General features: G+C 38.6%; 1 protein-coding gene across 12 annotated transcripts in view; it reads right to left on the minus strand.

Annotated features, from left to right (window-relative positions):
- Positions 1-24,955, minus strand: part of PARD3 (par-3 family cell polarity regulator) — a 648,562-nt gene that overhangs the window by 178,430 nt on the left and 445,177 nt on the right. For 6 of the 12 annotated variants that reach the window (XM_081971097.1, XM_081971098.1, XM_081971104.1 and 3 more), the window contains 4 exons: positions 17,689-17,763; positions 17,266-17,416; positions 7,249-7,438; positions 2,049-2,197 (listed from right to left, as the gene is read on the minus strand). In XM_081971097.1, coding sequence (XP_081827223.1) covers positions 2,049-2,197; positions 7,249-7,438; positions 17,266-17,416; positions 17,689-17,763 — 565 coding nt within the window. The remainder of the gene's footprint in view (positions 1-2,048; positions 2,198-7,248; positions 7,439-17,265; positions 17,417-17,688; positions 17,764-24,955) is intronic. The other 6 variants (XM_081971096.1, XM_081971094.1, XM_081971102.1 and 3 more) reach the window with 1 other exon arrangement.

Raw genomic sequence — 24,955 nt, forward strand, 5'->3', positions numbered from 1 at the left:
AAACATATCAAAGCTCATGAATCTTCCCAAGGGATATGTAAAAAGGCTTGGTTAGAAAGGCTGAATTTGAATTATTAAATGGGTTACTAGATTTACTATCGCTAGCTTTCGTTCATTATCCCTGAGATATGAACCTGTAGGATTTCAAGATTAGTTTCTGCTGTCAGAATCATGAACTTATTGAGAATTTAGAAATTAAGCTAATAAGACGGGAGTAGCAATTTTATATGAATACCAATCACTAATATTCCAGAAGACTTTTTCCTTAAAAAGAATTCATCCCCATCATATATAAATAAACTACTATCTTTTAAGAGAAACGTATCAATTATGTTGTGGTATCTTATTTCAGAAGAAAGATGTACATTAATCTGACTAACTTCTTTAAAATAAGATACTTTGTAGATTACGTTTTTCCATTAAGATCTGTGATACCTTAAAGTGGTCACAGCACTCTAGCAGGTGTGGGTGGGTGTGGGTTTGCTCATACACGCATAAACATGTGTGTATGTATGTGTGTGTGTATGTATGTATATATGTATGTATGTATGTATGTATTTATATGTATGTGTACACTATCTACCTATCTACCTACCTATCTACCTACCTATCCTGACACACACTCCCTCAGCCAAGAAATGGAGATGAGCATCATGCTCTTGAGTTGGACATGACTGACAGAGAAGCCTTTACCATTTATCCTAAAAGTGCTTTTTCAAAAGACAACTGAACTTTGTTTTTCCCTGAAGATGTTTTGCTTCTCATTCAAGAAGCTTCTCCAGTTCTGATTCTAATAAGAACCGAAGAAGGATGAGAAGTGAAACGTCTTCAAGTAAAAACAAAGTCCTGTTGTCTTTTGAAAAAGTACCTTTGGGACAACCATGAGCTGGATGACTACAGAGAATCTCCGTAGACTTTATCTTTTATATGTTCTATACAGTAATCTGACCTACTGATAGCTGACACTTATAACTGCTGATCTTTTCCCAACATCAGCCTTTTCTGATGAAGCAAAATTTTATTTCAATGAAAAACTTGGCCACAATAATTGTTTTAGTTTGTAGGTGTCTTCGGCCTTTTCATTCTTCGATAGGCAGTGTTTAAGCAGGGCTGCGACTGGACCACAATTCTGCCATTCCTCACTTTTTTACACTACCTTAATACAGTTCAAAACTATCTCTATCTTTTTGCTGAAATTACACCTAAGTGTAAACTGAAGACTTGCTAGACCCATGAGCAGAGTCACAAGCAGATGACTCTAACCACATTCCTATCATTTCCATCCAATCATGCAAGCCATGGACTCTTATCATTTGTAAAGTTGAAAGACAGATCCATCACATGCTGGCCACCCTCCTGCCTGGTTTAGTGAAGGGGGGAAAAGTCCCAATACTTTTCCCCCCTTACCATGATATTGGCGTGACAATGTGAGTTTGACACCTCTGTTCTATAACATGTGCAGTTGCCATGGAAGGTTATTCTTTCAACCAAGTCCCATTTACTTTCCCTGAAAGCGTTTAAGTCAATCACTATTGCCTTTAGCAACAAATGACATTACAAGTAATGGGACTAAACATCCCAGCTGTTAAATGATTAAAGATTAAGCTAAAGCCGAATGTCTAAGCTTCTTAGAATTATGTTAGAATCGTTCGTTAGAGAAAAGGTTTTAGCAATGCTAGAAACAACGAGAAATATGTTGTGCAGAATTATTTTAAAATACAATTTTGAGTTATTTGGGTTTTCCATGTCCTGAAAAACTACCTATTCAAAGATGTTTACAGCTGCTGTATATACTGAACAATCCTGTAACACCTAAATCTGTATAACCATAACATGTTAAATAAACATTAAAATTGCTGAAGCATATATAATGCACTTAGCTTGATCATATTTAAATTTTTTCATGCCACATATTGAACTCAGCTGCATGGGATAATCAACTGCATAATATTACAAATAATTTAAATGCCAACAGGAAACAACAAGGAAAATGATATCAATATACCGTTGAAACACAACAGTGAACAAAGAAGGACTATGACTAATACCTAGGTCCATGCTTTTAGATTTCCGTGTTTTAACGATGTCTAATTGGCTGGCATCTGCAAACTGCTTAGCACGCTTTTCTGACATGCTCTGGCGTCCAAATCCTTCTCGCTGGAAAGCCAATCCTGGATCCATATCTGGACTTAATATGCTTTAAAAAAATATAAGAATAAATAAATATAAAGAAAGCTTAACTAAATCATACATTTATGTTATATCATTAGCTCATCAATAAGATTAAAAAAAAAGTTAGAAATCATTAGAGGATATTTTACTTTATTATTTTTATTTTACTTTGCTATTTTAGATTTTTTTTTCTTTTATCATTTAATTTTCATCTCCATGAATATAGAATTATTAGCCTTTTAATCCAGATTTTAAAACAAGCTTAAAGTATTCTAATAATCAGATTAATTTATAACTCATAAACGGTCGTGAAAATGGTTCTTTTTAAAACATTTCTGCTGAAAGGAAGATAAAGATACTAAATGTGAATGATGAAATAGAAATTCAAAAATTCACCCTCTTCAGTCTGAAATTGTACCGGTGAACTGCAGGTAGAAATATGATGTCTGTCTCTCTAGTTGTTTCTTAGACTTATCACTTCAAAATAAAAAAAAACCCAGTAGATTCAACAAGTTACATAAAACTTTCAGATTGAATATCCATATAGAAAGAGTGGGTTTCTCCTTTGTAGATTAAGATTTTCCAGAAATATATAAACTCTCAATCTGAACTGACTTGTTGGATACTATGTGATGGCGTGTTGCATTGTTGAAGATCCGTAGTAGCACGATGGTTAGAATGCAGTACTGCTCACTAGGACTGCTGCCTAACTCTGCCCACTGCTAGGAGTTCGATCCTGACTGGCTCAAGGTTGACTCAGCTTTCCATACTTCCAAAGTCACTAAAATGAGGACCCAAATTGGTGGGGGCAATATTTGACATTTGTAAACTACCCAGACAATGCTGTAAAGCACTATGGGATAGAATATAAGTCTAAGATGGTGAACTTATCAGCGGATATGCAAGCCAGTCCCCTAGCTTGACTCCAGCACTCATGTGCATGCTGGCCAGCTGATTTTCACCTGGCCTGCCCACGCTGCCTTTCCTTTCCCAGGAGCCTCCACATGATGCCAGGTAAGTACAGGGCCCATACGGGGGCTTTGGGAGAATGTTTTCAGCCTCTGGAGGGCCTCTGGGGGTAGGGGAGGTCATTTCCGCCCTCTCCAGGCTCCAGAAAAGCCTCTGGAGCCTGGGGAGGGTTAAAAATGGACCTACCAGACCCACCGGAAGTCAGGAAATGGACCATTTCCCGGGCTCCAAAAAAGCTGTGTGCGCATGCGTAGGGCAGTGGGGGTGGGTGGGTCATGCACTCTGCACAGGGGGCACAGGAAGGGGGGTGATAAAATTATTGGTATGGGCACACGTGTGTGCGCGATAGTACATGCACACCTGCTTTTGGCACCCAAGGTGAAAAAGATTCGCTATCTCTGATCTAAGCGCTATTGTACTTTGTTCCTGTACTGGTAAGCAGAAAACAATATAAAATGTATTTTGCCCTTTAGAGCACTGTCGGCTCACATCAGCCTTTCAGACATTGTTGAACTTCAAATCTCATCAGCCTTACCCTATGTAGCCCATGGATGGTAATTATTGAGTTTTTCACTTACTATTGTTTAGGAGAAACAATGTCTGAATGTTTTAGGAGGATCTAATCTTTTTTCTAATTCTAACAAGATATGTCCATTTTTTTTAAAAAAGAAACAACATTCACATATTAATCAAATTGCACCAAACTCTTAATTCAAATCAAACTCTGTTGCACACATTAGTCAATCAGATGATCATAGAGTAGTTGTTCAATCCTGTTCGGAATAGAACTTCATTCCACAGAAGATAAAGGCGATTTTCAAACAGCAAATAAATGCCATTTATTTACAGATAGTCCTCAATTTACACCATTCATTTAGTGACCATTTGAAATTACAACGGTACTGAAAAATGTGGCTTATGACTGTTTTTCCACACTTAATGACCATTATGGTCATGTGATCAAATTTCAGGAGCTTGAAAATGTAGGTATGTATTTATGAAGGATATTATGTCCAGGGGTCATGTGATAATCTTTTCTGACTTTCTACAAGCAAAGTCAGTGAGGAAGCAAATTCAATTAACAACTGCGTTACTAACTTAACAACTGCAGTGATTTACTTAACAACTGTGGCAAAATGTCGTAAAATGTCAGAGAGAATAATCCACCGAAAAGGATTAAACCTTCAAAATAGATTTCCAGAGAATAAATCATTTTAACGAATGAATGGATAAATCAATCACCCTACTAGTGCTAATTTTCTAAATGGAGTGTAATAAGTACAAAAAAAAAATCCCAGATTGTTTTAAAGAGTTCTGCCTATTTTCACAAAATATCTGATCTGCCAGGCTGGTCCCCTAGAAAAAATAATTCCATAGAGGTGGACTGAATATCTATAAAATGTCATATTCAGGATTTACTAAAAGTGTACAAAAGCATTATGTTGCATTTTAATAAGACATTTACAAAATGGTTAATCACCTGTTGTAAAACTTAGTGAAACCAAACAATATCTCACATTAATAGTTCTTAATATTTCAGATCAATGTTAATGCCACTTCATATTATCCTTTATTCAGTAAACATGAAACTCAGTCAACTGAACATTCAAAAATGCATCACAAATACCATTGACTAGTCCTAGTGGCTGATACGGGTTGCTGCCAGCATTCTAGGTATCAACCAAGTATCTTCCTAAAATATACAATGTTCCAAATAGCGCAGTTTATTGCAGTTCCGTTGGTGTTATTACAGGAAGCTGCAATTTGTTGATGTATCTTATAAAATTCTTGGACATGGTACCAAGTGCCCCAATGACAATGGGTATCACTGTTGCATGTTTCATCCACATGATATTTATATTTCTAGAATCAACAGACAGCAGAATGTACTATAACAAAGAATTTGACTCTTTAAAGAATGTAACCGTTACGACCCTCGGTGTTATTAAAATTCCACATATTAATCCTGCTTCATTGTCCCCTTGTTTTCATAATATTTTCATAAAGGATTAAGGAGATACTGTCAGGCTGGAAAAAGCATATATTTTCAGCCATGATTCAGAACAGCTGCCATTCTTGTTTGGATAACCCTTCTTCCATTTTCTTTACATCAACCCCTTGGTGCTTTGAAGCAAACTCACAAAAAAAACACCTTCATTTTACAATCCTTCCTTTGTCCATTACCAGCAGGAAATTAATACAAAAACCACCCTTGGTCACTGTTTATTTTATTTTACTGGGTTCCTTTTTAACAAATAGAATGCAGTCAACAGAAATAAGGATCCAAACAGATCTGTTCTGTTTGTAATTGCATTATTCTCTTTGAGCCTTTGAAAGGGCAGGCATAAAGGCAGTTGTAGGAACAAACGGAAACCTTTAAAGCCAGTCGTTCTTTCTTTTTCTTATTGATGGGCTTGTAAAATGTGAAAGTAAAATAAAATTCTAGGCCATCAACAAATAGGGATGGTATGGGTTCAACTAAGTTGAACTGGGTTCAACTTAAATTATCTTCGGCATGAGATATGGAATTGCTGTTGAAATGCATAGGTGCCTTTCCAAAAATCTAAGTTACTGTATTTTTCGGACTATAAGACGCACCATGATTTTGAAGAGGCAAGTTTTTAAAAAAGTTTTTGCACTATGCAGACCTCCCAAACCCTCTATATGCCTCGTTTTTTGCCAAAAAGAGAGAGGGGGGGGATGGCATGCAGAGCTTTGGGAGCTTGTAAAATGCTCCTGGGGACTGTGTGAAAATGAACAAAAAATGGCCCATTTGTCGCAAAAAAAAAAGGGCATGCAGAGGCTTTGAGAGGCTTGTAGAGTGCTCCTGGGTAAAAAAAAACCGGGGGCAAAAATGGCCCGGTTTTTTCTCGATTTTGCCCATTCCCAGCCTCCAGGAGCACTTTGCAAGCCTCCCAAACCCTCTGTACGTCCATTTTTGCAAAGGGGGTGGGGTTTCAATAGGCAAAAGATGCTGTATTCAGTGTATAAGAAATCAGACATATCAATATGTGACCAAACCCCCTCACCCTGGTAACCCTCATCCCAGTGTCCAATCTGCAAATCCCTTAGGTGTCATGTGAGTTCCATCTTCAAGGAGCATCATCAGGTTGGTATGTAGGACGGTTGGCCTTGACCAACACCAAGCACTAATCTGCAGCATGCGCAGTAGACGGTGAGACCAAAACTCCTTTTTTACAATCTCTCCTGTACTTAAATTTCCCCTCCCAAATACCAGCCCCACCTTCCCCATTTCAATGGCAGCCAAAAGCAAATAGCAAAACAGAGGCTGACAAATGCAATGTGATATAGAACAGCATTGTAATAAGAGGAAGCAATGGCTTTTAACATAACAACCGAACGCTTTTTCAAAGATAGAGTAAGAGTAAGAGTAAAATGACTGAATACCAGTGCACATTGGTGCACATGTGTGTGTAACGAATAGCTGACTTGCACAAAGCCAAACAGAGATTCTTGCTGTGGGTAATAGTTATTAAGATATTGCTGACACAATTATATCAAGCTCGGGAGAATATGAGACTTGAAAAACACTCATACTTCAACCTGCTTGTGACAATTATTACCACAAGCCTGGTAAGAGTTCCATAGAAAGGTATTTTATTTTGCTTATTGCTGAACGTAATTACTACACATACGAATTATTGTTGTTCTCTGCAATTAGTAAAGATTGTGTAAAAAAAAAGACTTAAACATTAGGAAGTATTTCTCCTATGTAAGATAATAAAGAAGGCCCAAGCAATCATTGCTGCCCCCTCTTCAAAATGCTGATATGAGATCCCGTGCCACAATAATATGAAATTTGCTTTCCCCATTAAGTTCTTAAATGGCTTTACAAGGACAAGAGATAGAAAGGGTATTCTTTAGAACTGAAGAAGCTTCTTCGGTGAGAAGTGAAATGTTTTCAAAGATAAAAACCAAGAAAGTCAAATTGCCTTTTGGAAAAAGGACTTTTGAGACAACCAACCACCTAGATAATTCAGAATATCCATACACGTCTAGAAGAATAGTTCTGCTTCTATTTCAATGATGAAACCAATGAAGTAAAGAGTAAGGAGAAATAACCGTGCATATAAACACAACATTTACCATTCTGCTGATTCATTCACTATTGGTTTACTCCAAGCTCCAGCATCCATGGTTGCAAAACCTATGTCATCATGAGAACTGGAAGATGATTGGTCTGAAAGATATGGAGGTAGTACAGGTAGCCTATCATCTTCTATCATTACCATATCATCCGGGGGCATGTTGACTGTTGGAGAAAGCTGGTATTTACCTGCAGAAAATAGATGGACAATTATTTTATTTGTTAGATTTGTAATGTAGCATTCCCTCCTCAAATCACTTTTGTATAACAGCAAGCTTAAGTTGGACCGAAACAATTAACCCAAAGTCTTTCAGTGAACTTCCATTGTCACCATTGACTTGAATCAGGGCAACTTTTAAAAATATACTACTAAGAAGCAGTGACGTGCAGTCAGGTGAGGCAAGTGAGGCACAGCCTCACCACTCTCATCATGAAAAAAAAAATAAAAGGAAAAAGCTGAGCTAGTTGCTGCCTCACCGTGGATGACTCTGCTTAACCTCACTGGTGCTCTCTCTCCCCAAGTGTAGTGACTTCCTCCCCAGGCCCCCATTCATTTCTCTCTCTCTCACACACAGCTGGATAAAACTATATAAAAATCTAGCCCAGCATCACTGATTACAAGTTTGAAAAGGCAACGTGGCTCCACCTGCAATCAAACTACACTTGGGGAGGGAGAGCACAAGTGAGCACTGAGGAGACCACAGGAGGAGGCAGGAAGCCAGGCAAAGAGCCATGCTGTAGTACACACACTTCCCCCCAGCCTCTTTCTTTTGGAAGGCTCGGCTCGGCTCCCCTCCAGCTTCTCTGCCTCTCCTCTCACTCCAGCCTGCCAGCAGGAGGTGGTGGGTGGGCTTTATTGTGTTCCAGGCATTTCCCACCCAGACAGCAGGCTGCATTTGCAATGGTGGAGGTGTTTGGGAAAGGCAGCAGGGGAATGGGGGGGGGATGGCAGAGGAGCTGCTTTCAAGCCACTGGAAAAGATATCCAATCCAACTTTTGTGTGTGGGGGGGTTTGTTTGAGAGTGAGTGAGAGAGGGAAGGGGTAGGAGAGATAGTCCAATCCAACTTGTGTGTGTGTGTGTGTGTGTGTGTGTTTGAGAGAGGGGGAGGAAGGGAGAGAGGGAGGAAGGAGGGGAAGGAGAAGAAAAAGAAAAAGAAAGAAGGAGCAAAGGAGAAAAACAAATGCTGTCGCTTTAAATTGGAACTGAGCATGCCTGGCTGTGGAATTCTGGGAGTTGAAGTCCACAAGTCTAAAAATATTTGAAACCCAGCACTGTGTCAGTGCCTCACCAGTCATAAACCTCACCGCACGTCATTGCTAAGAAATTATGTAATTCCCATGCCATTTATTTTGATATAAGTCTTCATTGCAAATAGCATTTCTAGGCATGGATTTCAACGTTCTAAATGTCTGTTGATATATAGCAATCATAATAAATTCCATATTAAAAAGTGCCTAGAAAAATCTCCAACACCAAAAATAGATCCTTCTTCACCTTTGGCCTATATTTAAGAGTATCATATTAGGCATTTATGTACAATGAATCATCAGTGTCTGTCTTTTCTCTCTGTCTGTTTTTCTTTCCTCTCTTGGAGTAGTCATCATTTCCATCTGCATGAAATGTTCAAGTGTGCACTATGTTTAACATACATTTTGTTTATGTCATTGTTTAATATCAAAGATAAAACTAAAAGTGAAAAACTTTCCTAAGGCTGAACCAGTGAGTTTATGGTGCTGGAATTAATCCTAAAGGCTTTTTTATCTCTAAATCAGCAACTAAGATCTACAGGGCAATCAACATGACTTAGAACAGTGGTGGGCAACCTTTTTTTTCAACTGAGCCAAATCTCGCCAAAACCACGATTGAAATTTACTTTGAGAGCCTCATTTTTAAAACCGAAAATACATAGGATGGTACACTGTTTTTAGTTTCAATAAGTTTTTATTGAGAATATTCTGCATGCAAGTATCCACATAGGTCGGGAGGATACAAATAACACAACTAATAAAACAAAAACTTTAGAACGATATTATTTATCGATAACGTTAAATTCCGTAAAATTTGCCTTACAATGTAGAGAAAATTACATCCTGACATTGACTGACAAAGTCACAACCACTAATGTGAACATTGGCCTTGCATTTCCTTGGATAGTTTGAGTAAGTCAGGTTTGTATGTTGTTGTTTTTAATTTCATCTCTCTCTCCCACTTTCTTTCTTTTTTTCTTTTTCTTTCTCTCTCTCTCTCTGGCTCTTTGTCTCTCTCTCCCTCCCTCCCCCATCTCTGTCACTCTGTTTGTGTGTGTGTGTGTCTGTCTGTCTCTCCCTCTGTCTCTCTCCCCTCCCTTCCTCTCTCTCTGTCACTCTGTGTATGTGGGTGTGTCTGTCTCTCACTCATTCACTTAATCACTCACTCTCTGTGTGTGTCTCTCTCTGTCTGTCTATCTTTCTCTCCCTCCCTCCCCCTCTCTGTCTCTCTCTGTCTCTGTGTGTGTGTGTCTGTCTGTCAGACTCTCTCTGATTCCCTCCCTCACTCCCTCTCTCTGTTCCTCTCTCTGTCTGTCTGTCTCACTCACTCACACACACACACACACACACTGTGGTCACCTTGTTGAGTGTTCCAATCACATTTGAAACACTTAACAACTGGCCTGCATTTATGGTATTTTGCAGCATTCTGCAGTCATAGGACCAAAATTGGTTGTCACTCGCCCGGGCTTTTGCAGAAGCTTCCCTCCGAAGCCCAAGAGGAGGGAGGGGAGCAGGCACCGGCACACAGAAGAGCCGCATTAAAGGGTGTAAAGAGCCGCATGTGGCTCGCGAGCCGCGGGTTGCCCACCACTGACTTAGAAGATTAGCTAAACAGAGTGGGATATACAAGTTGTATATATTTCAGATATAAAATTCCTGTTTTCCAGACCTGAGTGACCGTTCAAATTCTGGCATACTTATGAAGAATTTTGGTTTAAAATATTCAACTGGTGTAAACTGGGCTGATATTAAATTTTCTTAGTTTAGCTAATCAAAAAGCAGTTCTGGAAACTTTAAAAGTCAGAAGCAAGCTTGGCAACTGACTCATACCATGACTGATGCAGTGTCCCAAGGTCATATGATCACCTTTTGCAACATTTTGACAAGCAAAATCAATGGGAAAGGCAGATTCATTTAACAACCGTGATACTAACTTATCAATTGCAGTGATTCACTTAACAATTCTGCCATGGAAAGTCATAAAATGGTACAATTTAACCAATGTTCTATGAGGAAGAAGACAGAGGAGGAGGAGGAGGAGGAGGAGGAGGAGGAGGAGGAGGAGAAGAAGAAGAAGAAGAAGAAGAAGAAGAAGAAGAAGAAGAAGAAGAAGAAGAAGAAGAAGAAGAAGAAGAAGAAAGGTACTCCCACTGACATCCCCTACTGTCAAGCTGAAATGAATGTGCTCAAGTTTGCATAGCAGCTAATTCTTTTCTCAGCAAAAGCCTTTTTGATTGACAGGTTAATGTTGAGCGTAGAAATCTACTCGTTTTCAAACATAATACCTACAAGATTGTTAATTTTATGGTTAATAATATCTCCAAAGAATTGAATGTGAAACTGAATAACCTTATGGCATTTTACGGATCATGACTCCAAGGTTGAGAGGCAGAAGTAATTCAGCCTCTCGCCTAGACTTTCTGTGCACTTCTTAATATTTCAATAAGCCTGAATGATGATGTTTTAGCAGATAAACTAAAATCTGAAAGTAAGTGCATTTCTTTTTCAGTAGATTGAAACAGAGTTAAATAAGAACCTTCTTCAGGCTAAATCTAGAAAGCCAGCCCAATGAAAAAGTATCACTAAAGGCCCACTATAGGTAATTTAAAATGATTCTATTTGTCTTAATCAGCTTAAGTCCACTGATGCCAATTTGATAAAAATACAGCAATCTCTCCTCCCCCCTTTTTTTGATACAGTTGGTCCCTAATTTATCTACTTGCAGCCTAGTATCTATAAGAACATAGCTGGAAAAGACTACAATTTTAAAAATACTTTTAAAGTAATACTTTTAAACCTCTGGAATGAGCTGCCCCCGGAGCTTCGCATAATCCCTGACCTCCGGTCCTTCCGACGTGCCCTAAAAAGTTGGCTTTTCCAGCAAGCCGGCCTGGACTGTTAATTTTAATTCATTTTTAAATGTATTGTCTTATAAATTCGGTTTGTTTTTTTGGGATATGTATTTAATTTCTTTTTAACTTTTGGGATGTGTGTTTTTTAATGTTGTATGCCGCCCTGAGTCCTTTGGGAGAAGGGCGGCATATAAATCCAATGAAAACAAACAAACAAACACACTTTTATGATAAAACAATAAATAATATACATTTTGGAACCTCCCTCCCCCCCAAAAAATGTTCTTTATCTAGTCTGGGTGAATATATAACAATGCAAGAGAAAAAAATTAAAAATGAGTCATTGATGTCAAGAATTGATAAATGAGAATTTCAAAATATTTTGTCACATTTTTATTGACTTTCACAAAATACTTAAGATCTTATTTAGAAGAATTTGTCTTTTCCCTTCTTCACCTTCTTCTCCTCCTCTTTTGCATGTGTGGGTGTGCAGACATCATTAAACAGCTTTTTCCCCCTTTTCAATTAACTTTCTCTTGTTGAACTCAAGCATTTCAAACTGGCTAATCTTAGCTACAGTTTGTTCACTGAGGCCAAGTTCAAATCAGCTTAAGAAATCAACTTGTTTCAACAAAGTTTAAGATTAATCGCAACTGAGGTTTGTACGTAAGGCTTGACTGTGATTAAACTAAAATGGAGGTTCATTCTTTTACCAAAAGGTGAGGAAAGGAGGGATGCAGTGGTGAAATTAATTTTTTTTACTAATGGTTCAGTGGGCGTGGCTTGGTGGGCATGGCAGGGGAAGGATACTGCAAAATCCCCATTCCCTTCCTACTCCTGGGGGAAGGATATTGCAACATCTCCATTCCCTCCCCACTCTGGGGCCAGCCAGAGGTGGTATTTGCCAATTCTCCAAACTACTCAAAATGTCCGCTACCGGTTTTCCAGAGCCTGTCAGAAACTACTGAATTTCACCCTTGGAGGGATGGTTCTAATATGATCCATAATCTCCGGATCAGAGGTTAGCCTCGAATTGTTGCAGAAAATGACAAGCTTAGACTTCTCAGGATACAGGAGGAGTTTATTTGGCAGCCAGGTTCAGAAAATTAGCACATGGCTAACTTGCAATTTCTGAACAACCTTTATTATTGATGCACACGTTCTTATACATTCTCAAAGCAGCACCAACACGGAAATACTTAACTCATTTCTTATTGGTTATTTTGGGGAAAAAGCCTTATAAGTAGATGGGGTCTTACTTCTCCTTTTTGTTACAGGTATGGACTACGTGTCATTAACGAACTTTATTTGAACCTTGTGGTTTTGGACTTTTGACATAGGGACATTTACTGGAACATGTTGTGATAGAAGGTTGATGACATTTCCTTGACTTTTTAAACAGGCTTCTATCTGTCTCTTCTATGCCACGTCTTTATTCTTATATTTTAATTCATATTTTATTCTACTTTAAAATGAGGCCTTCCAATTACCTTCAGAGAGAAATGCCTTTGCAGGAAGTGCCACTGGAAGGCCTTTAAATGTGACTCTACCTTATCTGCCTTTTCAAACTTGAGTGTGCAGGAGCAGTTTTTGTCAACTCCTTATATTAAGTATGAATAGCAATTGTGTACATGTATTCTACAAAAACTGTGATTGCCTTTCTACAGTTGGTGAAAGACTAAAAGGATAAGCCAGAATGCTACTAGATCTAGTTCTGACTTTTCACCAGTAACAGAATAACTATTGGAATTGAAATGAATGCATATGAAATTTATTTATTTATTTGTTTGGGAGTTTTGTTTTTCTTTTTGGCATTGTGTGCCCATCACAACATTGCTGTAATGAACAGATAATCCCATAATGTTGAACTGAGCTTCTGAGATAAATTTCTTCCACTTATAAATATTAATGGGGAAATTAAGAGAATTTTGTGCATTAGCAGGCTTCAGGATTAATAAACAAAAGATAAAGATGTTAACAAAACATGAAAACAGAAGATAAAACATAATTGATGAACAAAATGGACTTTAAGTTTAAGACCATGGTAACATAATTACTATCACAAACATGAATGTATGTAACTTCAAAATAATTATGTTAAGATGTGGAATGAAGTTATAAGAAGTTTGTCAAGATGTGAGAAGTTAACAATTGTCAGTACTGAGAATTTATGTGATAAATGTGAAGGTCTTTGCTAAAATGTTTTTGTTTCAGACCATACCTGTTTAAGTGGAAAAAGGACATAGCTAAGAAAAAAGAAAAAAAGAGAGGGCCAACTTATTCTCCAAAGCACCTGAGGGTAGAGCAAGAAGCAATGGATGGAAACTAATCAAGGAGAGAAGCAATTTAGAACTAAGGAGAAATTTCCTGATAGAACAATTAATCAGTGGAACAGCTTGCCTCCAGAAGCTGTGAATGCTCCAACACTGGAAGTTTTAAAGAAGATGTTGGATAACCATTTGCCTAACATTTTACAGGATTTCCTGCTTGAGCAGAGGATTGGACTACAAGACCTCCAAGATCCCTTCCAACTCTAGTTATTCTGCTTTATTTGTCCCCAATATAAATATAAATTACAAAGGAAAATGAGAGGGGATTTATTTTACCTAATCTGAAATTGTATTTTTAGCTAATTGATTGGTTTAGATGAAAGAATGGGTGCTGCTGAGAGAAAATAAAACTTTTGCAGTTAGAAGGACAGGTGTGAGATTTGGATGGCATATATTCTTGTGGTATGATAAACTTAAGATCAGTGTGGATTTCAAAAATCATTGTTGGATGTGCCATATTGTGACCATGATATAGTTACAATAGTTCAGTGTCCATATATATTTTTGCTGCTTAGTGTCCATAGATATTTTTGCTGCTTATCATGCTTTCTGGATGTGTAAAAAAGGCTAAAAAAATTCAAATACATACAGAGGACATTAAATATTACCATACAATTGAGACCAGAGATTGATGGATAAACAGTTGAAAAAAGTCATGAAATTTTGTTTTTGTACATAATAACTTCAGTGAGATTACTGTATTCACAAAGATGGAAAGATTCAGCAGTATCCACAATGGAAGAATGGATGGTGAACATAATGGAACTTACTGAGATAGCAAATTGACTTCTTTGATCAGAAAAAACACAATATATATTTATTGCTGACTGGAAACTTTTTTGCATAAAACAGAAAAAATGAATTTATGATTCATGGTTTTGATGATTAGACAGGATAGATCATAGACAGAAGAGAGTTATGTGATAACCACTGAGTAAGGACTAAATTTATAATTGTATTTATGTCTGCTGTAAAATAGATTGGAGCTCCCCCCCCCCTTTCTTTATATTAGTTTGTATTATCATATGTGTGTATGCATGCGTGTGCATATATATATATATATATATACACATATACATATACACATATGTATGTATGTATGTATGTATGTATGTATGTATGTATGTATGTATGTATTTGTGTTACAACCCCTGGTATGCCCAAATATGAACTGATGAGAGCTAAATAGCTTGAAACAGAGCTATACTAGTCTCCCTTTAATTATTTATCAGCACAAATACACACACACACACACACATATGTATGTTTGTATTTATATATGTATATGTGTGTGTGTGTGTTATGTGTGTATATGAATGTGTGTGTGTGTTCAAAATATAATTTAAAATTATATGAAGAGATTAAGTCCAGTTGGTATCTGCTTGCTGCATTGAATTCTGCAATCCCCTTGATGCATTTGAATTCTTAAACAAAGGAATGAAAATATGCACTAAGCTAAAATATATGTGGCTTGGAACTTAGAAAAAGAAAGTACAGCTAGTGGAGATTAAGAATAATCTTCCCAATTTTTTTCTAAGTCTTGAACTTTTAATCTTAGAAAAATTGAATACAATTAATATAACACCTTTAAGTAAGTAACTTAAATCATCTCATATTTAAATGTGGCTATTTCGTTTAAGAGTTAGGGGTAAAAGGAACTAGGTTGCCAGATAACTTAGTTCTAGACACGATCAAAGTTGACATTAGCCAGAGCCTAGAAAAACTCAAAGAAGTAGTGCAAGATTGGAAGAGGAGAGACCCATAGAATTGCCAAGTGTTTGATATGACTGAATGGATATCATCATCATCATCATCATCAATCTTTAAGTTAACGTAACAGTGAAGAGATTTTATTAGTATGGAGTTCATCCATTGAATCATACATCGCCATGGCTATTATGTACACCTCAACAAAATCCAATTCTGATTCCAGCCACAATTAGGTATTACTGACAAATGAAGGTGAATGTACATGTCCCATGTTAATGTTACAGAATGGGTGAGTCACAGGAAACAAAGCAGCGGTGGGTTTTACATTTTGTTACCACCAGTTTGGCCGGGGGCACAAGGTCTTCTGTGTATGTGCTTTGCTCACGTGCCTTCTGCTCATGTGCCCTGCCGCAAAACGTGCCTAAATAGGATGGTGTAGAGCCAGGGTGGGTGGGCAGTCCCACCCATGATTTCCACTACCGGTTTGAGTGAACCGGTCCGAATCGGCTGAATACCACCTTTGACCAAAGGTTTTTTCTTTCGAGTTTTCAGACTCTTGCTGGAGCCCATCTTCAGTGTTAGAGGGATATTTCCTGAAGATGGGCTCCAGTATGAATCTGAAAGCTCAGAAAACAAAACCTCAGGTCCCAGTGACTGACCCAGACTGCATCCTGCTAGATATTACTGAATTTTAAAAATTGAGGAATGAATAGAAATAGACTACAATAGGACACTAAACTCCTTTGGATTTAGAAATGGTCAGAATATATGTGGGGATGCATCTGCCCGAAACCCAGTAAACTTAATATGCTATTTGTTTGCATTGTCCAACAGATGCAGACAATAGCTGAACAAGCCCAAGAAAAGTCATATCCATCTGAAAGAATTTCAAATAGGTGTTATGCCCTTGCATTGTCAAATCACATTTTCACACTTTTTCCTTTTGATTGCAAAGCACTGAACAACCCTACTTGCCCAAACTTCTGTTTGTCTTTGACCACAGGAAACAAAAAAATAAGCAGAATATATATTGATATTCCATATGAAGTCAATCCTCTGTAGAGTATTTTTTAATCAAAATGCTTTAGAATGCAAGCATTTTAATGACATGGGTCTCTAAGTAAATATCAATATTCCCCCCAACTCTTCTAAACACAACACTAATAAATTGCCACAAACAAAGAAAAAAAAACCCTTTGGTGACTCCACAAAGAGCAGAATACATGAGGATGCACAAATTTAGCATTTTAAGATCCTGTGTGACTTTTAAAGTATGTTCTTAAACAAACACCATCCAAAGTCCAAAATTGATAAGGCTCACATTACCATATGGAGTTATGGAAAAGTAAAGTCAAAACTTAAACTTCAGTGATACTTCCTTGATCATCATAACTTTAATTGAACTTATAGTTAATGAAGCTAGATTGGGCAGAATCTCACAAAGTAGTGTAAAGCCTGTCTCCATCCTCATTTTTTTAAAAAAAAACCAGTTCTCAGGTTTATTATTTGTACTGTGGTCAGACACTTATTTAATCAATATATTGATTTCCTTCAAAGAAAAGTTGGGAAGGGAGAAAAGCAGCCTTTTAAATTACCAGTTCCAACTGCTCTGATCCATGCTGCCTACACACACACAAACACACGATGGGGAGAGAGAGGGAGGGTGACAGACAGAGAGAAAGACAGAGAGAGTGAGACAGAGAGAGAAAGACAGAGGCAAAGACACAGAGAGACAAAGAGAAAGGGAGGGAAGGAAAGAGAGAGAGAGGGAGAGAGAGATACAGAGACAGAGAAAAGCAGCGATAATCTGTTTGAAAGACCCTATGAACTGCTGATAACCTAGCACAAGGTAACCAAGTCTATTTGACTTACCCATTAGTCTACTCAAGGCAGCATTCCTGGTGGGTGATTCATTGAGCCCTTCAACCCCACTGTACAGGGAATGGGAAATCCTACGCTCCCGGTCATCCATTACTGTCTCAATGGGCAGCTCTGGCCCCAGAGGACTCCCAGGTGATTCCAACTGCAGGAAAAGGGGGAAAAAATCACTATTGAAGTCCCATTTCATAGCAAGATGAAACCAAACAAAGCACCTTAGCCTTGGAAATGGCTGGACATGAAATAAGATAGGAACTCTCAACCTGCATTTCAATTATTTGCATTGACATTGCTGCTTATTGGCCAACCAATCCAGTCCAGATACTTGACACAACATTTTCTACAGAGTTTTGTCAGAATCTTTCTTTAGATAACAAACAAACAATACAAACTGTTATATTTTAATTTATAGCTGACCTGTAAAACAGCACTCTTGCATTTTGGCCTGATTTTTCCCTTTATTAAATGAGAGCACCAACCAACAGGCTTCTCCTGAAGAGAAAAAGGAAGATTTTTCTCCCTGTAACTAATAGAATAAAATAATCTCTCTTGTCATAATTAGAAATCTGGCTTCAGAGTGTTTTTCTAGTGAAGCAATATACTTTCATATGCAATCATTGCACAAGAATATAAGTATTAACATGGACAAATAAATAACTATAATATTCCAAAATCTACCATTATTTCAAATTACTATGGTTTTCTACTTAGAGTAAATTCAGTCATTGAGCTTTGGCAGCAAAGCAAATGACCATAGGAATCATCAGTATTTCTAATCCTTATGCTGACAACTTTTCAGAATATGGCCAGTATATCTACCACTTCTGTTGTATTTCCACATATGAATTTTGTTTCTCTATTTCCCATCCCTTATAAGCACTTTTCAAAGATCCTTGCCCAGCAGGAAGCTACAAGCCGGCATGCTTTAAAGATGGAGAAAAGAGAATACATAGCAATATTAATTGTGGAAGAGGTGATAATAAAACTGCTTCTTTCACTGTTTTGCCTTTCTAATTGCCTGCATACTACATGTTAATATTACAATTGTGATTTTAAATGCATGACAGTGTGAACCACAGGGTCACATACTCCACAGGCATTATCATTTGAAAAACATAAATATGGTTAAGATTTGGATCAGCGCTAACCCTAATTATGCTTGGCACTTATCACCTCGTACTATTAAATAAGATTGAGTTTCACTCAAAATCTAAATAATACTTTACAGTTAAAAGCTAACCAATTGAAACTCAACTAATATTTATGCCATGCATTTTAATAAGGTATCATGAAAGAAATCATGGCAGTTCTTTGCAAGATCAAAAGAAAGGGCCAGATCCACATGGATTCAATAAAGCACAGAATCTAAGGCAATCTGGGCAAATGAACCTAAGCACAGAAAATTTGTTATCTGTTTTGAATGAACATGGCATGATGTAGACGGCAAGTCTGTTTATTGTAATAAAAGAGCTGTAATACTTCTATGTTCTTTTCTCTTAATGACTTATTTTAAGATACTTTGACATTACCCAACTTATTCATGTATGTATGTATGTATGTATGTATGTATGTATGCATGTGTGTGTATGTATGTATGCATATGTATGTGTGTATATGTATATGTGTATGTATGTATATATATATATGTGTGTGTGTGTATGTGTATGTATGTATGTGTATGTATGTATATGTATGTGTGTATATGTATGTGTGTATGTATATATATGTATGTATGTATGTATGTATGTGTGTGTATGTATGCATGTATGCATATGTATGTGTGTATATGTATATGTATATGTGTATGTATATATATATGTATGTATATGTATATGTATGTATATGTATGTATGTATGTGTGTATATGTATGTGTGTATGTATGTATATGTATGTGTGTGTGTGTGTGTGTGTATGTATGTATGTATGTATGTATGTATGTATGTATGTATGTATGTATGTATGCTGGTCTTGTTGTATTCGGGTCGTTTCCCATGTAAAATTGAGATTGTCTTGGCAACGTTTGAGCGAGGTCTCACTTGCCATCTTCAGGCTGGGTTTTGGCCTTAAAGCGTGGCCAGAGCTGTCGTCTTTCTATAAATCTTGGTGGGGGTGTGTGGAGTGCTGGCTTTGTTTCAATAAGTGGAATGATTGGTTGTGTGGTTATATCATGATTGGTAGATTGGTGCTGAGAGGTGCTGGCTGTGTGTCCATCGTTTCGTGTTCTAGCGGCCTGGGTGGTGGGTGGGGCTCGTTTGTTGACCAGGGCTGGTTCCCAGATGTCTGGTAGGCGGGAGGTATCATCACGTTTATTCATGTTGTGGGGGTGTTTCTCTATTTCGATAGCTTCCATAACTACTCTCTTGTTGAAGTGTTCAGTTTTGGAGATTAACCTGTTTCCTTCAAAATTAATTTCATGTCCTGTACTTTAAGGTGCTGGAAAAGGGGGGGGGAGTTTTTTCTATTTTTCTTACTGCGTTCTTGTGTTCTGTGATATGTGCATTTATTCTCCTGTTCGTTTGTCCTATGTATGTTGCAGGGCAGATTTTGCATGGTATTTTGTAGACTCCTTAGTTTTCTATCTGGATTTTGTCTTTGGAGTTTCTTAAGATGTTGGCTATTTTTTGGTCAGTGTTGAAGGCTGTCTTGATATTGTGTTTGTGGAGAATTTTGCTGATTTTATTTCGGGTCCCTTTGATGTAAGGGAGGAGGGCGATGCCGCTGTCCTGTTCTGTGTCTCGGTTTTTTTGGGAAGTCTCCCTTCGGATTAGGTTGGTAATTGTTTTTCTTTGGAATCCGTTGGAGATTAATACGTTTGTCAGAGTGTGTAATTCAGTTTTCAGGTGGTCTTTGTCGGCTAGGGGTTTGGTTCTGGAGATGAGGGTCTTGGTTACAGAATTGATCTGTGCAAGGTGGTGATGGGATTGTGCGTTTAAGTAGCAGTTGGTGTGTTTTTTTTTTCTGGTTTTTTTCCCGGTTTCCTGGAAAAATACACACACCAACTGCTACTTAAACTTAAATGTTTTTTTCTGGTAGATGGTCTGTCTTAGGGAGCCTTTGGGTTTTTTGTAGATTAGGATGTCCAGAAAGGGAAGTCGGTTGTTTGCTTCTTTTTCCATAGTGAAATAGAAGCAAACCAGAAAAAAACACACACCAACCACTACTTAAACACACAATCCCATCATCAATATCAAGACAGCCTTTGTCACGATGTTAAAAAGTTTGCTAGACCTGAACTGCCTAAACTGACACTCAAGAGTTAAACTAAGAAAGCTTTATTGCGCAGGTCATAAAACAAAAAGTTCTTATCTGAAAGTGATTTATTGCGCATGCGTTACACATTCCAGAATTCCTTTCTTCTTTGTTCGGCTGCCAACTTGGCAACCGGAGCTTTCATTATCAAAATGTAACAATTTAGTTATTTCTGTTTCATTTACTTTTTATTAAAGTTTGTTTATTAATTAGAATACTTTTAAAGACTTTTATTTTTCTTAATATCTCAAAAGATATGCGGAAGGGAATCAGCCCGTTCCATTGATCTCAGATTTCCACAGGGCGTTTTTTTTTTTCCTGACAACTTGGTATGCAGAGGTTGGTCGACAACTTGGCAGCTGAGATGGCTACAATTTATGGCTGTATTTTCCCTTCATGCTATCTAAAGATAACCGACTAAGCCTAATTAGCAATGTCGGAGAAAAAGAAAAAAAAAGAAAAAGAAAGATGGGGCAAGCACAGACGGATCAGCTTCTTCTGACAAAGAATCCATTCCCTCAGACACAGAGGAACAACAAATTCCTTCAGGTGCCGAGCCAGATGTGGGGGAAGGAGCTACAGGACGCGACATCTACGAAACGAGGTCAGTGGTTCCTCCTTCTAAAATATCTCCAGGAGATTATGAATTTTGGGGGGCCAAGCCAAAACTTCCCACTCTGCCAGAGCCACTCCATTCCCAGACCCTCGCAGATTATCAAGATACAATTAATGAACGGCAAAAGTCTAAACGGCAACTGCCGGCAGAGAAAAAATCCTCCCACGCAGAAAGCAAAGTTTATGAAATCTTCCCAGATGATGAGGAAGAAATGCAAAGCTATCTATATCGATTAAAGCTTTTTGAAAAATAAACTAGGGAGGCGAGAGAATGCTTTAACGAAATGAAGAGAAGTAGGAGGAGCTCCCCCACTCCCAAAATGTCTGAGGACGCCATCTTTTCTTCAAAACAACAGCCTAAGACACACCCCACAGAGAAGTTCTTAGGTCAATCAGAACAAAGAGATATGTACACGTCACCGAGGTCACGTGATCCCTTTGAGCCCATTGAACTTCCGGCCATGTATAGAGGGCTGCAGCCAAGAAGTGAAGCTGCACTGCCATCTGCTGGCGGAGAAAAATTATTAGAGCAAAAGATGATTCAGTTTCATCAAAGCTCTAGAGATTTACCTATGAGTCCTTTAGAAGCCAAAACTTTGCCTCCAAAGGTTAAGTCTTCAACACCTGGTGGTGCCGAATCCTCCCTAGATGGAAAAAAGGCAAAGTCAAAGGCGAATTCGAGGAAGCCAATTTGATGTTGCCACGCAACGGCCAATGATGCAACCCCAGCATCCCCTGGTTCAACAACCAGCTTTGAAACCAGAACAACAAATTGTTCCGATGCACATTCCTCAGCAGGTATTCACAGTCACCCCCTTGACTGGTGAGTCCAAATTAAAGGAGTCAGGAGAGAATTATAAAGCCTGGGTCAGTGAAATTGCGCTCTTGCTTCGAAGAGAAGGCACACATTGCATGATTTTTAATCCTCCTCCTCCACCGTGGACACCTGCGATAAGAGACTTGGAAAATAGAGCAATCACGACTTTGCTCATGTCAATGGAAATTGAGATCCAGGGTATCTTTCCACCTGATGCAACTGCCCAAGAAATTTGGGCTATTTTGGAAGATTGCTACAGGCCCGTTTCAATTGAATCTTCATGTTTGCTCATGTCTGAGTTCCATGGTTCGAAGTTGAAACCTGGTGAACGAATTGGTGGACATTTGACCAAACTGAAAAGAATGAGAAGTGAATTGAGACAAAATGGCCATGTAATCGATGATATCCAAATGATTAGCATCATCATTAACTCATTGAATTATGAATGGAAAGATGCTGTTGCAAAGATTAACTACGTGCCTATTGCTCAACGCACAGTTAACCACGTTTGCAGACTTTTAGTGGAAGACGAAGCTATCAGGTTAGCTACACCACATCTGCAACGACCTCCAGCGTCAAAGGCTCCAGCCAGACGTCCCTTCCGAGGAAGAGGCTACGCTCCAAGGATGCCAAAATGCTACACCTGCAACCGTGTGGGACATGACACCCGGGATTGTCCCCAACGAGTTCCAGCTCCCGCCACGTACCAGCCCAGAGGAACAGATTCCAGAGGCAGAGATAGAGGCGGAAGACAAGGCCGTCGTGGTCCAAGGCGTGATTCACAAGCTCCACTTGTGACACTGGCCATAACCAACGTTCCACAACCTGATCCAAAGTTCGACAGATGTCTTTTGTGGACTTTAGATAGTGGAGCAGCTGTGCACGTTACCCACAGAAGGGAACTTTTCACAGAGATGGGCGAACCAGAGCCCGAGTATCGAGAACTGTATTCCTTCACCAACCACACTTGCAAGGTTATGTGAAAAGGAACTGTTTACATTGAAGAACTCGATACACACATCCCTGATGTTTATTACATACCTTCAGCAACCAGTAATTTGCTTAGTCAAAGTCACTTGTCTAGAGATTTAAAGTTCCAGGTTCACCACCTCGAAAAAGCAAGTTACTTAGTTAAAGATGGAGATATTGTTGCTGAAACCATGCTGATTGGTGGTGTTTATTACTTAAAGCCAAAGCCTAAAGGGCAAGCACAGGCAAGTATGCAAACTCCAAAAAGGCACAACGTAGACCCAGAGAGAGTTGTCCCAGAGAGAGAAAGCGTTACTGTGCCAAAGGCTCCTAAAGCCAACAAACAGACAAAACAAAAACGGGTTGCTCAAAGCAAGCCTGAGGGGCCTCATGAAACTGTTAATGTTGAGAATTCACTAACTGGTAAACCTTTACATTCCAGGTGTATTCACAAGTGGCACAGAAGATTGGGGCATGCCAGTTTCCGTGTTCTTAGAAAGATGCCGGAGTTCGCAAAAGGTTTGGATCTAAAAGAGTGTAAGGTGTTTTTGGATTGTGCGGTTTGCAAAAAGGCTAAATCCAAGGCGGCTGCAATTCCCAAACACGCTACACGCCTGTCAACACGCATTTTTGATTTGGTACACACTGACATAGTGGGTCCTTTCCCACCAACACTTGGTGGCAGAAAGTATTTTTTAACAATTGTAGATAATCATTCTAGATATGGATTTGTATATCCTATGAGAGAGAAATCTGAGACCTTTCAGATCTTTAAAGACTTTGCAGCGTTTGTTTCTACACAATACCAAGTTCGCATCGCCAGAATCCAGAGTGACCGTGGTGCAGAATTCATGTCTCAGCGTTTCCAGGACTGGATGCGTAAGAATGGAATTCTTCATCAGACATCTGCTCCATATACACCGGCTCATAACGGAGTCGTAGAAAGAAGACAAGGGGTTCTACAAACCATGATGCGTTGTCTTCTAGAAGATGCCAATCTCAGTAACGCATACTGGGGTGAAGCAATCAAATATGCAAATTACATTGTCAACCGTACTTGGAGCAGTGTAATCAATCAAACTCCTTTCTACATGCTGTATGGCTACAAGCCCGATCTCAAGAACCTCCATATTTTTGGTTCATATGCTATGGTGAACACTCCCTTAAGTCAAAGAAGAAAGGGAGGTATAGTAGCAAAGAGACTAAGATTTATGGGTATTGATGATAATTCAAAATGGTACAAATTCATTGATACTAAGCATGTGATTGTCATTTCACAATCTGCTAATTTTGAGGAAGACATTGACTGGTCCAGGATTCATTCCAATGATCCTGAAGTTTATTTTCCTAGAGATGGTGTTCCAGATGCCACGCAGCCTGATGGCAATTCGCAGGCAGATATTCCTTCTACCAGTTCTTCACAAACTGATGTTCCGTCTTCGCAAGCCGCGGATGCTGATGCTAGCGACGAACGTGAGGACGAGGATGATGATGATGATGAAGAAGAAGACTGGTCTGTTGCTCCTAGACGCTCCAAGAGGGCCACAAAAGGAATCCCTCCACAACGTTATTCATGGCAACTGACAAAGTCACCATTACCTTTGATTTGCAACGTTACTCTTCCTCCAGAGACATTCACACAAATCAAACAGCTTCCTGATTCAGAACAAGACAAGTGGTATGATGCAATGCAGGATGAAATGGACAGTTTAAAGAAACTTAATGTATTCACACCTGCAAAACCTCCAGCAAACAAGAAAGTCATTGGCACTCGATGGGTCTACAGAATCAAGAAGAAACCAAATGGTGAGTCTTTATACAAAGCCAGACTTGTAGCTCAGGGTTTCGCTCAACGTTATCCTGAGGACTACACAAACACTTACTCACCAACAGTCAGAACTGAAAGTGTAAAAATTGCCTTAACCACTGCAACTATTCTTGGTTTAGAAGTTTTTCAATTTGATGTGGACACAGCTTATCTACATGCAGACCTAGATGAAGAGATCTACGTGAGAAGCCCTCCAGGATTCCGA

Source organism: Natrix helvetica (genome assembly GCF_964273705.1).
Source record: "Natrix helvetica genome assembly, chromosome: Z".
Taxonomy (NCBI): domain Eukaryota; kingdom Metazoa; phylum Chordata; class Lepidosauria; order Squamata; family Natricidae; genus Natrix; species Natrix helvetica.